This window comes from Babylonia areolata, chromosome 1 (assembly GCF_041734735.1).
Source record: "Babylonia areolata isolate BAREFJ2019XMU chromosome 1, ASM4173473v1, whole genome shotgun sequence".
NCBI classification, from domain to species: Eukaryota; Metazoa; Mollusca; class Gastropoda; order Neogastropoda; family Buccinidae; genus Babylonia; species Babylonia areolata.
In genome coordinates, this window is record NC_134876.1 from 70,422,869 (window position 1) to 70,436,717 (window position 13,849).

The 13,849-nt window shown below is 39.7% G+C and overlaps 1 protein-coding gene across 2 annotated transcripts in view; it reads left to right on the plus strand.

Annotated features, from left to right (window-relative positions):
- The first annotated feature begins 8,855 nt into the window (after positions 1 to 8,855).
- LOC143286703 (uncharacterized) overlaps positions 8,856 to 13,849 on the plus strand; it is a 9,365-nt gene continuing 4,371 nt past the window's right edge. The window contains exons 1-3 of one of the 2 annotated variants that reach the window (XM_076594392.1): positions 8,856 to 9,048; positions 12,020 to 12,154; positions 13,739 to 13,849. The exon at positions 13,739 to 13,849 is cut by the window's right edge and continues 115 nt beyond it. In XM_076594392.1, coding sequence (XP_076450507.1) covers positions 12,020 to 12,154; positions 13,739 to 13,849 — 246 coding nt within the window. In that variant the 5' untranslated portion in view covers positions 8,856 to 9,048. The remainder of the gene's footprint in view (positions 9,049 to 12,019; positions 12,155 to 13,738) is intronic. The other variant, XM_076594382.1, reaches the window with a different exon arrangement.

Sequence of the window (13,849 nt, forward strand, 5' to 3'; positions counted from 1 at the left end):
GGATGGGGGGTACGTTTTTTTGTTGCTTGCTTTGTTATATAAATGTTGCACATGCTTTCCATTCATATATTTCTTCAGCAATTGTCTTTTTGTTTGGCTTTCATCATATGCAGGTGCTTCAGTCAGTCAGTTGATTATATTTGTACATATATATAGATACTATAATACAGGAATATTCATAGGAAAATATTATGGAAAAAGAAGACATAATTATGGGCCTTATATATATATATGTATGGATAGATTGATAGATAGATAGATGGATAGAATTTGTAAATTGGGAATCTCATGTTGGGTGGGAGTCAGCAATAACACAGAGGATTTTTTTTCTCATCACTGAAAGTGAATGGTTTTGCATGGTTGTTGTTTTTTATTTGCAACATTACTCTTGGATTAATTCTAAAGTTTATCTACCGGTACAGCATTACTTCTTGTTCCCAATTCTTCATTTTTTTTTCCTATTGATGAAATGTTTCTTACAAATCAATTAGAATGTACATCTGTCTACTCAGCATTGTTATGAAAGAGCTCTGGATGTTTGTTGTTTATTCATGCATGTGTTTATGTTTGTTGTTTGTTTCTGCTCGTGTTTATTTTGTTCTTTATTGATACACATGTTTTTGATTGGTGGTGGAATGGTTTGAACATAATCATTTATGCATGTGTTTATGACTTGTGGTGGAACAGCTGGGACGAAATCATTTATCCGTGTGTTTATAAGTGGTGGTGGAATGGTTTGTCATGATTTTTTTTTTAATATCAAATGCACAATAGTGTGAAATCCCCTGAGATTTTAACAGGATTTGTGAGTGGGGTGAAGCATGGAAGCAAACTGATATTAACAGAATCTCAATATGAAACTTTTTATTGAGTATTTAAACTGAAGTAATCCATTTTTGTCTCAGAGAGTAAATTTGACAGCATGGTATGTCTCCATTATTGTGACTTGTCATCAAAGGGCATGAACTGAAAGAATTACTGTGACACAGTCATTGCTTTTTGATGGTCCTGATGACAAGGACAGGCAAAGACATTTTGTATGATGATGTTCCATGTTGAACAGTGGTATTTCCTTGCTTTGTGTGTGCATGTGTGTGTGTGTGTGTGTGTGTCTCAGTGTTGGCTTTCAAAGCCAGATGGTGAGGAAGATTGTACTCATCGATTCTGCTCATCATGGCAGTAGTAACACCATTCCAGTGTTGTAAAGTAAGATGTCTGTTGATTGCAGCATAATGTGGCAACATTCTGTCCTGCTGTGAAGCGTGTGAAGTTGTGTATTGTAATACCATATCATGTGCATATCAGACAGCAGATTATAAAATTGAGTGACTGATCTGCCCACATTCTGGGGTTTTCCAGTATTTCCTCTTGTCCTAAAAGCATGGACCTTAACCCCATTGTGATTTTGATGGCCCATGAAGCCCTTCTTGATTCTTCATATTTTCATTTTTGTATAAAAAAAAACAAAACAAAAAACTCACCCATGAAACCAATGGCCGTGTGCTGTTGTCTAGAGTATAAGCAAAAATGATAATAGTAATAATCTATGAAAACCAACTTACGACAGGCTGTCTATTCAATAAGATATATAACTTGCAGCATATGGTGCAGCTGAAATATCAGAGCTTCCATTTATATTGCAGAACATTCTCTGGGTTTATTGCATAAGAATCACTGAGGTTGGAGACTGAAATTTTGTGGAAAGATCGCCAGTCAGTAGGTGACAAGTTATGAAAATATATTATTTCCATATTTTAAAGATCAGACTACCAGCATGCTTTCCAAGGCTTGTCTGTTGTTGTTGTTGTTGTTGTTGTTTTGTTCTTTTTTTTTAAATCTGCATACATTGTTGTCAGTGTTAATTTTTTTTCATCTGTGTTTAAAAATCAGACTACTAGCGTAGCATTCAATGCTCATTAGATTTCTTTTCTGGACTTGTTTACATCAGTATTAACTACTTAGCCTGCAGATACGTATTCAGTGTGTTTTTAATGTTACGCAAACACTGTTAAAGTGACCTTGCTGTGATTTGCTCTTTGACAATAACACCTGGTGCCTTCGGTGTCTCTTTACAATCACTGTCACATGCTGCAGTTGGAGAAACAGAATTGAATCAATGAATCATCATCGTTTGTTTACCTGCATGACTATGGCATATTATCCTAATCACATGCTTTTCCCCTCTCAAATAATTTTTCATGGAATGTTTGTTAATGTAATGTAGTGTGAATGAAAGGTTGATTAGAGACAATGGGCAAGGAAGGTAAGGGCAGGACTCAAGCCCCTCAGACAAACACCAAGATCCCAGTACTGACATCTTAACATCTTGACCTTAAAGACGCAAGCCAGTCAGCCGTTAAACGCAACTTTATCAAAGGTGAAGATGGTGATTTAAGCTCAGTTGTGACAGGCACATTCTGTGTTTGACAGCGCAGTTTTGTCAACACCTTGTCATCACCTTCACCTCTTATCACTTTCTCTCTCTCTCTCTCTCTCTCTCTCTCTCTCTCTGTGTCTGTCTATCTCTCTCTCATTCTCCCTTTTTTTCTTTATTCTTTTTTTAGCAGTTTGCAACAGTTTGATGGCTCAGAAGACCAAGATAATGTTCAGGGACCAAAACAACATGAACACATTAAAGGCCCAAGTTGTCAAGGCCCTCTATGCACATCTCTAACATTCCTCCAAAGTGGTCATTATTGTAGCTTAAATATTCTGGATGGTTGTGTTTCTTTCCTGGTTTGTTTCATCTGCATTGTGTTATATATATAAAAAATCTCTGTGTTAATGCTCTTCATAAATGGGAAAACTTTATTGTTGTTGGGTTGTCTTTTGTTGTTGTTTTTAAATCACAGTTGGTTCTAGAGAATTTTAGTTTATCACATACCACCCACAACTGTTTCTCACAAACTGAATGAAACTGTTTCGCTGCTTAGTCCAATGGATGCAGAGTTTTAGTGTTTTGACATTGATGGATCATTCTAAAATTGGTTCTGATCTTTTTTTACTTTATTAAGGTCACATGTATAAGAGCGCTCAGTGTTCTTTTTGTCTGTTGATCCTTTCACACAAGGTGAAATTCAGTCCAGCGACACTTGATTAAACTGTGTGATAATCTGCTACTTGCAGCAAAGGGGAGAAGAGAATTAAAAGAAAATACAGAAAAGATAAAGACTGACAGAAAAAAAAATGACAGAAAGAAAGAAAGAAAAGAAATCAAGGAAAGAATAATCTTCAGTTTGCAAAGCATCTTTCAGTTTGTTCACATTGTTAGAGAGAAAACCAGAGATGCAACACAAAAGGTCAGAAGTCACAATGATGATAAATAATTAGTCCCCATGGACAGTGATGAAGGTCAGAGGTCACAAGGATTATACTGTATTTGACTGCATTGGCAGTGAATTCTTATTACTTTGTTTGTTGTTCAATAAATGTACGATTTTGCACTGTGTTGAAAGTTACTTTTATTTTCATCCTGGCTCAAGTTGAATAGATTTAGAAGCAGACAAAAAAGATTTCAAAGGTTTTCTTTTATTTATTAAAAATGGCACTCATTGACAATCAAAAGCAATACAAGATATTCCATGTGGTGTCTTCATTATCTAGGTCCAGGCAACAGAGAATACAGTATATGTACCTAAGTTGATTGTGATTCTCTGTTACTTTGAACCATTTGACGCAAAAGATATTCCATTTAAGTTGTTGCTTTCACCATGATTTTTTTTTCAAGGTCACAAGATTTATAGTAGAAGAGGGGTGATATGACTTTTTCAATAATAAAAAGGATCTGAAATATCAGAGCTTTTGAAATGACCTCGAACAAAGTTTAATTTGTCTCCATAGGCAAATGTCAATATCAGATATGGATAATCTTTCTTTACATTTTCATTCCTATTCTGATCACCACTCAGCATTTTTTTTTTTTTTTTTTTTTTCACGACTTATATGCGAAAGGTTCGGTTACTATATAATCACCAGATGTTCCATTCAGCAAATCTTGCTCACGGTATTGAACTAACAGGCGTTAGCAAATCTTTAACTGTGATCTTATGAATATATTTAATGACAATGCTTGAGACAGTTTAAAGCAAACAAAACAGTATTCTTTGCATTTTGTTGTTTCATGTTATGTGAAGTGAAAAGAATATTCACATTGCTTAAATTTTATGTGTTAGTGTTTTGAGAATAAAGTATTTACTGTTGAAATACTGCATTTGTTGTTTTGTGATAGCGGACATAACACAGGTGTGCGCGCAACACACACACACACACACACACACACACACACACACACATGCACACATATATGCTCATGCTCTCTCTCTCTCTCTCTCTCGCTCTTGCTCTCTCTCTCTCTCTCGCTCTCTCTCTCTCTCTCTCTCTCTCTCACGAAGGCAACTCTGCCTCTCTCTCTCTCCATTTCTCAAAATCACACACACCACACACACACACACACACACGCACACACACACACACACACACACACACACATGCATACACACATATGCACATGCTCTCTCTCTCTCTCACAAACACACGTTCACATGACTGCATGAATGCTATTCACAAGGATTACATGTATTTGTGTTTGCCCCTGTGTCTATTTACATTTTCATGTGCGTGTGTGTGTGCGTGTGTGTTCATGTGTGTGTGACTCATCAAATACATGAGTCCTGTTGATCAGAGCAAACCAATCACACTGATTGAGTGAGTAGACTGGAAGTCTCATGCTTTCATTGATTGCATGGGATGGTGCCTTGATGCCATACTGTCTTTTCTGCACTTACTCAGTGAATGGAGCTCACTCTGTGGGTGTACAACAGACAGTCAAACAGACATATGAACAAACATATGGTCAAAAGCACCGAGAGAGGGAGAGAGAGTAGTATATGTCATATAAAAATAATACATATGAATATAGATATTATCATACTTCATACTTCATTTGTTGCATTAGATCTTCATTTTTGAAAAAGATACAACAAAAGGTATACAACATATAAAAATTAATGATATGAATATATTCAGATAAATAAAACAGACATGTGTAATGTGTGTGTGTGTGTGTGTGTGTGTGTGTGTGTGTGTGTGATATCATCATACTTCATACATCTTTTTTTTAGGAGGGGTGGGGCAGGGCATTACATCTTTCATCTCTGAAAAAATACTGAGCAAAAATTTGGATTTTTTTCTTTTCATGAATACGTTTTTTTGTGAGTTTCTCGTTCAATCAAGCTTACGTTTATTAAGAGAGTGAGCATGTTAGTGCAAGCAAAGGGTACCGCAGACAATGGAAAGACTTTGGGATAATGTAATGAAATATATACCCTGTTCTTGGAATGGAACATACCATAGTATTAGTAAGACTACTTATTCCTCTTCTTTCTTCTTCTTCTTCTGCTTTCGTGGGCTGCAACTCCCACGTACTACACTCGCATGTACACGAGTGGGCTTTTACGTGCATGACCGTTTTTACCCTGCCATGTAGACAGCCATGCTCCGTTTTCGGGGGTGACTACTTATTTTAAATGTGTGTCCTTGAGAACCTCAGTGTATTTGAGTGTTTGCGAATGAAATGGCTCCACATTTATAGTTTCTAATCATCATCATTCTCTCACTTCATTTTAAATCTATTCCCTCGTGTACTTCTTTAATTTGGGGGGTGTACGTGCATTCAGTCATACACACAGACACACACACACACACACACACACACACACACACACACTGACACACACACATGCACGCACGCACTGACACACACTCACATGCGCGCGCGCACACACACACACACACACACACACACACACACATTTACAGGCATATTATCCTGACAATCGCCTTTGCGTATAACAACCGCCAACTCGAGTCAATACAGGCATTGATAACGACGTCGAGACACATGACTATGTTGTATCAGCTGAGGGCCAACCAGCCACTCATTCCTCGCCTTGTCGATCCCACGTTCGTTCACTCACTGCCTTTATCTCTGCTGGACGCTGTGCAGAAACAAGGTCCACTGTTACTCTGAGGGTCATGCAGGGTCACACAGTGTTCAGCTCCCACTGCCACCAACCGACTGCCCTGTCAGGGACTTGTACAATCTGTCCGACCGACCGACTACCGTTCAGCAACGTGCTATCAGTCAATAATTAATACAAGAACCTATGGTGAACGTTCTTTCTTCTTTGCTGCTCCTCACGTCTGGAACAACCTTCCTCGAGTTATCATATCCGTGCATCTGATTCTATTTCTGCTTTTCGCTCATCACTAAAGACTCGTCTTTTTAAAGCCTATCTATAAGTGGATGTATGTATAGTGGGAAAGGGAGAGTGTGAGTGGGGGGTGGGTTTTTTGAGAAAGAGTGGTCATGGATGTTTTAAGTTACTTGTAATGTTTTTCTTTCATGTAAACGGCGCCCTGAGCTCTTAGTGAGAAAGGGCGCTATATAAATGTGCATTATTATTATTTATTATTATTAATACTATCTCAGTCATATTCCTTGACCATGTATGATTCCTTTACCGTATCATTTCATTACAATATGTAGACACATACTGTTGTTGTTGTTTTTAAATCTAGAAATAATGTAACATAAACAACATGGTTTAGATAGAGGATGAATGTTTTACTGTTTAACCCTTTGACTGCTGCTAACGAGTGTCAGTGCCCGTCAATGCGAAGGAAAGGACTTACAGTCGAAAGTCGATCACGTGACCATTGTGTATTAATTTTGGACGTCTTCCTCTTGGGAGCTTATTACCTCAGTTTGATAGTGGGCAGAGTAAATCACAGCACTGAAAAGTTATGTCAAAAATACGAGGGTCATTCAATAAATAAGGTGAGTTTTTCGGTATAAGGACTTCTAATACAGATAGAAGCTTACTTTTTTCTTCTTTTTTTTCTTTTTTTTCTTTTTTTTTACTTCTTTTTCACATGGATTTAATTTGTTTTGCAGATTAAAAAAAACTTTGAGAGTTTTGGCGATTAACAAAGATGGCCGACCAAGAAGCATGCTCCAGGATTGAACAGCGGTCAGTTATCAAGTTTTTGGTTGCTGAAGGGTGTAAACCAGTTGAAATTCATAGGAGAATGTCAACTGTGTATGGTGCCACATGTTTCAGCCGAAAAAATGTCTACAAGTGGGCTAAATTGTTGAAAGAAGGACGGAGCAGTGTTGAGGATGAAGACAGGCCTGGAAGGCCTACAGAAGTGAGGTCTCCTGAGGTGATCGAATCAGTCAATGACCTCATTCAGTCTGACAGAAGGGTGACAGTGGATGACATTGCAAGGACTTTGAGCTTATCTGTTGGGACAGCACACAAAATTGTCCATGATGACCTTGGCTACTCGAAGGCCTCACACAGCAGCCCGAACGGTGCAGACCATCAACGAGCTGGGCTGGGAACTGCTCCCTCATCCCCCTTACAGCCCAGACCTTGCCCCTTCAGACTTTCACCTGTTTGGTCCCTTGAAAGCGTTCACGAGAGGCACGAAGTTTGAAAGTGACGATGAAGTCAAAAGTGTTGTGAGCGACTGGCTGAGACATCAGTCCAAAGATTTTTACGCTGAGGGAATACGGAAGCTTGTGCACAGATGGGAAAAGTGTGTGACAGTGCTGGGAGACTACGTTGAAAAAAGAAAAAAGAAAAAAGTAAGCTTCTATCTGTATTAGAAGTCCTTATACCGAAAAATTCACCTTATTTATTGAATGACCCTCGTAATATGGAAATGCAGTCACAACTGATGCCACACTGAGCTCATTTCACCGCAAAGTTCAGCACTGAGTCAAGGGGTTAATTAATGAGAACTATCCACAAATTAAAGTATTTATATCACAAAAAAACCCGTTAGTATGTGCATGTTTGAATCAGTGTGCTTGTTTGTGTGTGTATTTTCTCATTTATCGTAAAGTCGCTGCTGCTGTAGTTGTTCTTGATGCTAATTGCTTTGTTCTTTCTCATGCCCATAAGTCTGATGGCAAGGGTGGCGACGACGGACAGGTCTCTACTGAAACTGGGTCTTTCCCACCGACGGAGGTGGCGGGGCCGGAGTCCTCAGTTCTCAGTTATTGGTTCCGTTCAGTTGTTGTTATCGAAACCGGAAGATAGGCAGCACAATAGTTGGGAATTCCGTCGATTCATCAGACACAGTTCAGTGTTGCCTCCTTTTCTTTCTATTCTTTTTTGTTTTTTTTTTTTGCTTTCTTTCTTTTGTTGTTATTGTCAGTAGGTTTCATGTGACTGTCTACGACTGTCCTTTCAGTGTATGGGGGTAGGGGGTGGGGTGGTGGGCCGTCAGGAATAGGGTCAGTCTTCTCATCTCCCTCCTCCACTCCACCTCTCATGCAAACATGCATACCGGCACACCGGCACACAAAACAATATATTCATCAAGGTCGTACACACACACACACACACACACACACACACACACACACACACACACACAGACAACCCCCCTCCCCCGCCGCCCCGCCCCCCGCACACATATACGCACACACACTGACGCACGCACGCACCACTCCCCTCCCAACCCTCTCACTGCGGCCTCCCCAACCCCGGGCCCACGACCCTCACATGACACAAACACACACACACACCACTCCCCTCACCACCACCACTCAACACACAAACGTGCACAACACACACACAATACAATATATTTATTCACACACGCGCGCGCGCGCGCGCAAGCGGGAAGAAAACCGAGGATCAGTGAAAACCGGCTGCAACTGTAGAGTGAAAGTCCACCATTGTTCAAAGGAGGCACATGACTTCTGAAAACTAAGCGAAACAGCGCCAGGTCATTATCTTCCTCATCACACTCACCATCAGGAGAGAGCTGTATAAAAACAAAGCCCAGCTCACCCCCATTGCTCGGAGCGTTCACGTCTTCTTGGCTGTGTCTGTCCTTGGTGACTGTCCCGTGCCTGGTCAAGTCCATACCGACGCGGCTTGAGAACTCCGTAAAACAGTTTCTCCACGCTTCAAGTTTTTGCCTTGCCGGGTGACTGAGCTGTGACCTCGACCACTTCCATCTCTCAAGGTAGTGCATTCGTGACGATGCTGAGCTTGGATTATTGTATCGCGTGTCAGCGGTGGGGTTTGGTTTGGTTTGGTGATCAAAATAAAGATATTGCGTTATTATCTTTTATTATCATTGTTATCATTAGCGTTCAGCTTATATCAGAGATCGACGTAAGCTTTACAGATAAGCCGTGGAGTGATGGCCTAGAGGTAACGCATCCGCCTTGGAAGCGAGAGAACCTGAGCGCGCTGGTTCGAATCACGGCTTAGCCGCTGATATTTTCTCCACCTCCACTACTGTAGACCTTGAGTGGTGGTCTGGACACTATTCATTCGGATGAGACGATAAACCGAGGTTCCGTGTGCAGCACTGATGCACTTACAGCACGAAAAAGAACCCACGGCAACAAAAGGGTCACATTGTTCCTGGATAAATTCTGTAGAACTGAAAAATCCACTTTGATAGGAAAAACAAACAAAACTGCGCGAAGGAAAAAATACGAAAAAATGGGTGGCGCTGTATTATAGCGACGTGCTCTCCCTGGGGAGAGCAGCCCGAATTTCACACAGAGAAATCTGTTGTGATAAAAAGAAATACAAATACAAATACAAATAAGCAAACAGCAAAGCAATCATCAATGCTTTCTCTGCTGCAATGGGAACTCATTTACATCTTCGTCTTTTTTCTTTCTTTTTTTCTTCTTTTTTTTCTTTTCCTTTTCCCTTGTTAATTCTTTTAAAGGACAATGGCTTTTTAATGAAGAGGAAAGATTGCGCTGGCTCTTAGTGCTGCAGCCTTGAAGGACAGTTGGTCCTAAAATCCTCTTGGCCGAAAATGCTACTTCTTCTATCATCATCATAATCATTTGTAATGATGATGACGACGATGATCGATGATGATGCTGATGGTGATCATCATCATCATCACCATCGTTTTTTTTTGTTGACTCACTTGTGTAAACAAAGTCAGTCAATGTTTTAACCCGGTGTTCAGTTGTCTCTGTGTGTGTGTTAGTCTGTGTGTCCGTGGTAAACTTTAACATTGACATTTTCTCTGCAAATACTATTGGCTGAGCCCTGAAGGTCATGGGCAAAAATCAATTGCGTACACATATTTATACATATTCAAATCGCGTGCTCATATTCTTCGCGAACGCGAACAATGCCATTTTGTTTCAAGTTGTTGACCTGCCCGTTCAATCCTATATTCAATGGACAATACATGATAACATGTGATGGAAAGTTGGAGAAGGAGACCGTTAAATATTTATTCAGAGAAAGATTTGTGAACGCCTCATCACTTACTGGATTTTGCCCCAAACTGCCATAAAAATATCCACAGAATCAGTGGGAATTCACAGTTAAAAATTGTAAACCATGCGAGTTAATACCCTTGAACTGATCACGATGAAACGAAAAAATTTCCAGTCTTGACTTAGTTTAACAAAATACTAAATTTTCATATCAGCTTTAAAACTACAAAACTAGAATGAACATAAAAGAGAAATTGAATTGACCGTGTTGTACTACATTCCCGGCGGGTGTAACTAAACTTGTACATCTATCTAGATCTAGTGAAAACGGCTAAATGTTGCAGTGTGATTGCGGCGATAGCCATTAAAAAGAATTTTTTTTTTATTGCCCTTAAAGACTTTTTGAATGCCCAAGATACACCAGAATAACATGATTTAAACAGCGTTCTCACTGCAAATACCGCAATTGATTTATCGCCTTTAAAAAAGTATGTTCAAATGTTAAATTTTAGAACGTCAGTTAAGGATCCACGATAGTGTAACGGGTAAGGCAGTTTCTTCTCACCCGAACACGCGAGGTTAGAATCTGGTTAGGACTTTTTTTTTTTTTTTTTTTTTTTTTAAACGCGAAGTTTTATGATAACAAATACAGAACACATTTTAACGATTAGTTTGTTTGTTTTTTGTTGTTGTTTTTAGGTGTATCACAAGTGAGTCTTGAAGGCCTTGCCTCTCTTGTTTTGTTTTGTTTTGTTTTGTTGTTGTCAGTTTGTTTTGTTTTTTTATTTACCAGAATCGAGACATCGCCTTCTTCTTGTTCATAATCATCAAACGATAATAAACTGAGGTGTGTGGGTACAGTTGTGGATCGCGCGCGTGCGCGTGTGTGTGTGCCGGTGTCTGTGTGTGTGTGTGTGTGTGTGCTGCTCTTGGTGTTGTTATTGCTGTGTGTTATTGAATATTGTTCTTTGGGCTCTGTAGATTCATTTCTTTTTCTTTTATGTGTCCTTGTGCCCGTCTACCTATATCAAACACTGGCAACCAGACAGCAGAGAGAGAGAGAGAGAGAGAGAGAGAGAGAGAATTAAAAAAATACACAAAAAACCAACAACAACAAACAACAACAAACAACAGATCATTGTATATCTTGATTTGATCATAGTTTCATAGATATACTTTTTAATTCATTACTACTATTACTACAAATAATTATTATAATAATTATTATTATTGTCGTTGTTGTTTTTGATATAATCACTATCATCAATATCATTCCCGTCATAATCATTGTTATTATTATTATAGTTGTCGTCATCATCATCATCATCATCATCATTATTATTATTATTATTATTATTTTATTCAGTGTTGTTGTTGTTGTCGTCATCGTCGTCGTCATCATCATCATCATCATCATCATCATCACCATCATCATTGTTAATTTCATCATAACATTGTGATCATCATCATCATTTCATCATCATCACCATCATCATTATTACATGATTTTCATCATACCATTATGATTATTATCATCATCATCATTATTATGTTCATCATCACCATCACCATCATCATCACCATCATCATCAACATCATCATCACCATCATCATCAACACGATCATTATCATCACTATCACCATCATCATCATCACCATCACCATCATCATCATCATTATCATCACTATCGTCATCATCATCATCATCATCGTTATCATCATCTGATTGCTGCACGACAGATGAGGCTGTCACTGTGTGTGCTGGTGGTGCTGTGCGCTGTCCTCGTGGCGGACACGGAGGCGAACTGGGTGAAGGACACCTTCAAAGAAATCCAAAACAAGGGCAAGGACTTCCTCAAAGAGAAAGGGGTCGAGGTCAGTCAGTCACCGAGACTGAGACGAGAGCTCGCACAGCCGCTCCACTTGCGCTCGCACGTGCACTGAGTGACGCGGCTGCAACACAGGCGGGCAGTTAGTTATAAATACGCATGCATGCTAAAAGCACGTGTACTGTAGTGTACTGTAGTGTACTGTACTGTACGTACCGACGAAGAAAGCACACACACACACACACACACACACACACACAATTAATGTTTGCTTGACTTTGCTCATTCATTACAGACTGATTAGCTGATTAATTCGTTGTTTGATCGATTGATTGATGGTTGGGTATCGGATCATTAGTTTGTTGACCTCTGCATGATGATGCATACATTAATCGCTCTTGTAAATGTTGTCAGTACCTTATACTTGTAAATAGTATTAACCCCTTGACTGACGAGACGGAGAAAAAGAAGAAGAAGAAGAAGAAGAAAACAGCAGAAAAGGTATTTAAAACAATTTTTTAAATGTTTGACTGCTTGGGTTCTTTCAAAACAGGATACAAAACACAAGAGGAAAAAACTTTGAACCCACCTGGGAGAGGAGAAGTTGAGTACTTCGACTCGTAGAGTCATCAAAGCAACTGAAGATAGCAGCAGTCACAAGTGCAGTTTTCTGGCTGTTGAATAAAATTCACTTGTCTGGAGAACAGTTCACTGCTGGTTGGACTGAAAGGTGGATGGGTGAAGGAAGTGAGAGAGAATCTAGACAGTGAGAGGAAAGGGGGGCGGGGAGAGTGGAAAAAGAGGGGGAGGGGAGGGAAGGGGGAAATGGGCAGGGTGGGGACGAGGGAAGCTGTGATTTGGTTTTGTCCTTGATGTTGAGGCCATCTGGTGCTGTAGTACCGAGATGGTGGATAATCTGTTTCTCCGTGTTCTTTCTCTTGAAAGAAAGGTGTTTCAAGTCAGTAAATCAATATCCAGAACAATCAGCCAAAAACTGAGAAATCGTTCTGGAGATACACCACTCTTGATCAAAGTGTGTTTTATCAGCCTTCCACAGATATTTGCCTTCTTTTGATGATGTCATATTGACGTCGCTATGCCTGTTAATTTTTGCGGGCATGACAGTCGAGGGTTTAATGATCAGTGATAGGCTCCCACCCCCACCCCCACCCCCACTCCCTGTCCCATTAAAAAAAAAAAAATTATGACATTTTACGATTCTGTTGTAAGTTTCTGTATTTACCTTATGTGTTCATTCGATTCGTTTTAAACACTGGGATTTGAAAAGTGCTTACAGCTTGCTTTAGCTTGAATTATAGCTCAATATGATAACAAATTATAGCATGATGATGATGATGGTGGTGGTGATGGTAATGATGGTGATGGGGGTTATGATGGTGGTGATGATGACGTTGGCGATGATGATTATGATGATCAGTAGTGGTGGTGATGATGGTAGTGATGGTGACGACTATTATAGCGATGGTGATGATGGTCATGATGATGATGTTAGTGATGATATTGGTGGTGATGATGATGATGATGATGACGACGACGATGATAATGACGATGATTATAATGATTGGCTAATATCATCATAATCATCATCGTCACCATCATCACATAACAGACGCTGGTGGACATCATCAAGCAGTACGGGCCAGGCATCATTGGGAGGCTCGGGAAGCGCAGTGCCGATTTCCCCCGCCCCGCCCTCAGTCCTGAGGACAAAAAGGAGCTG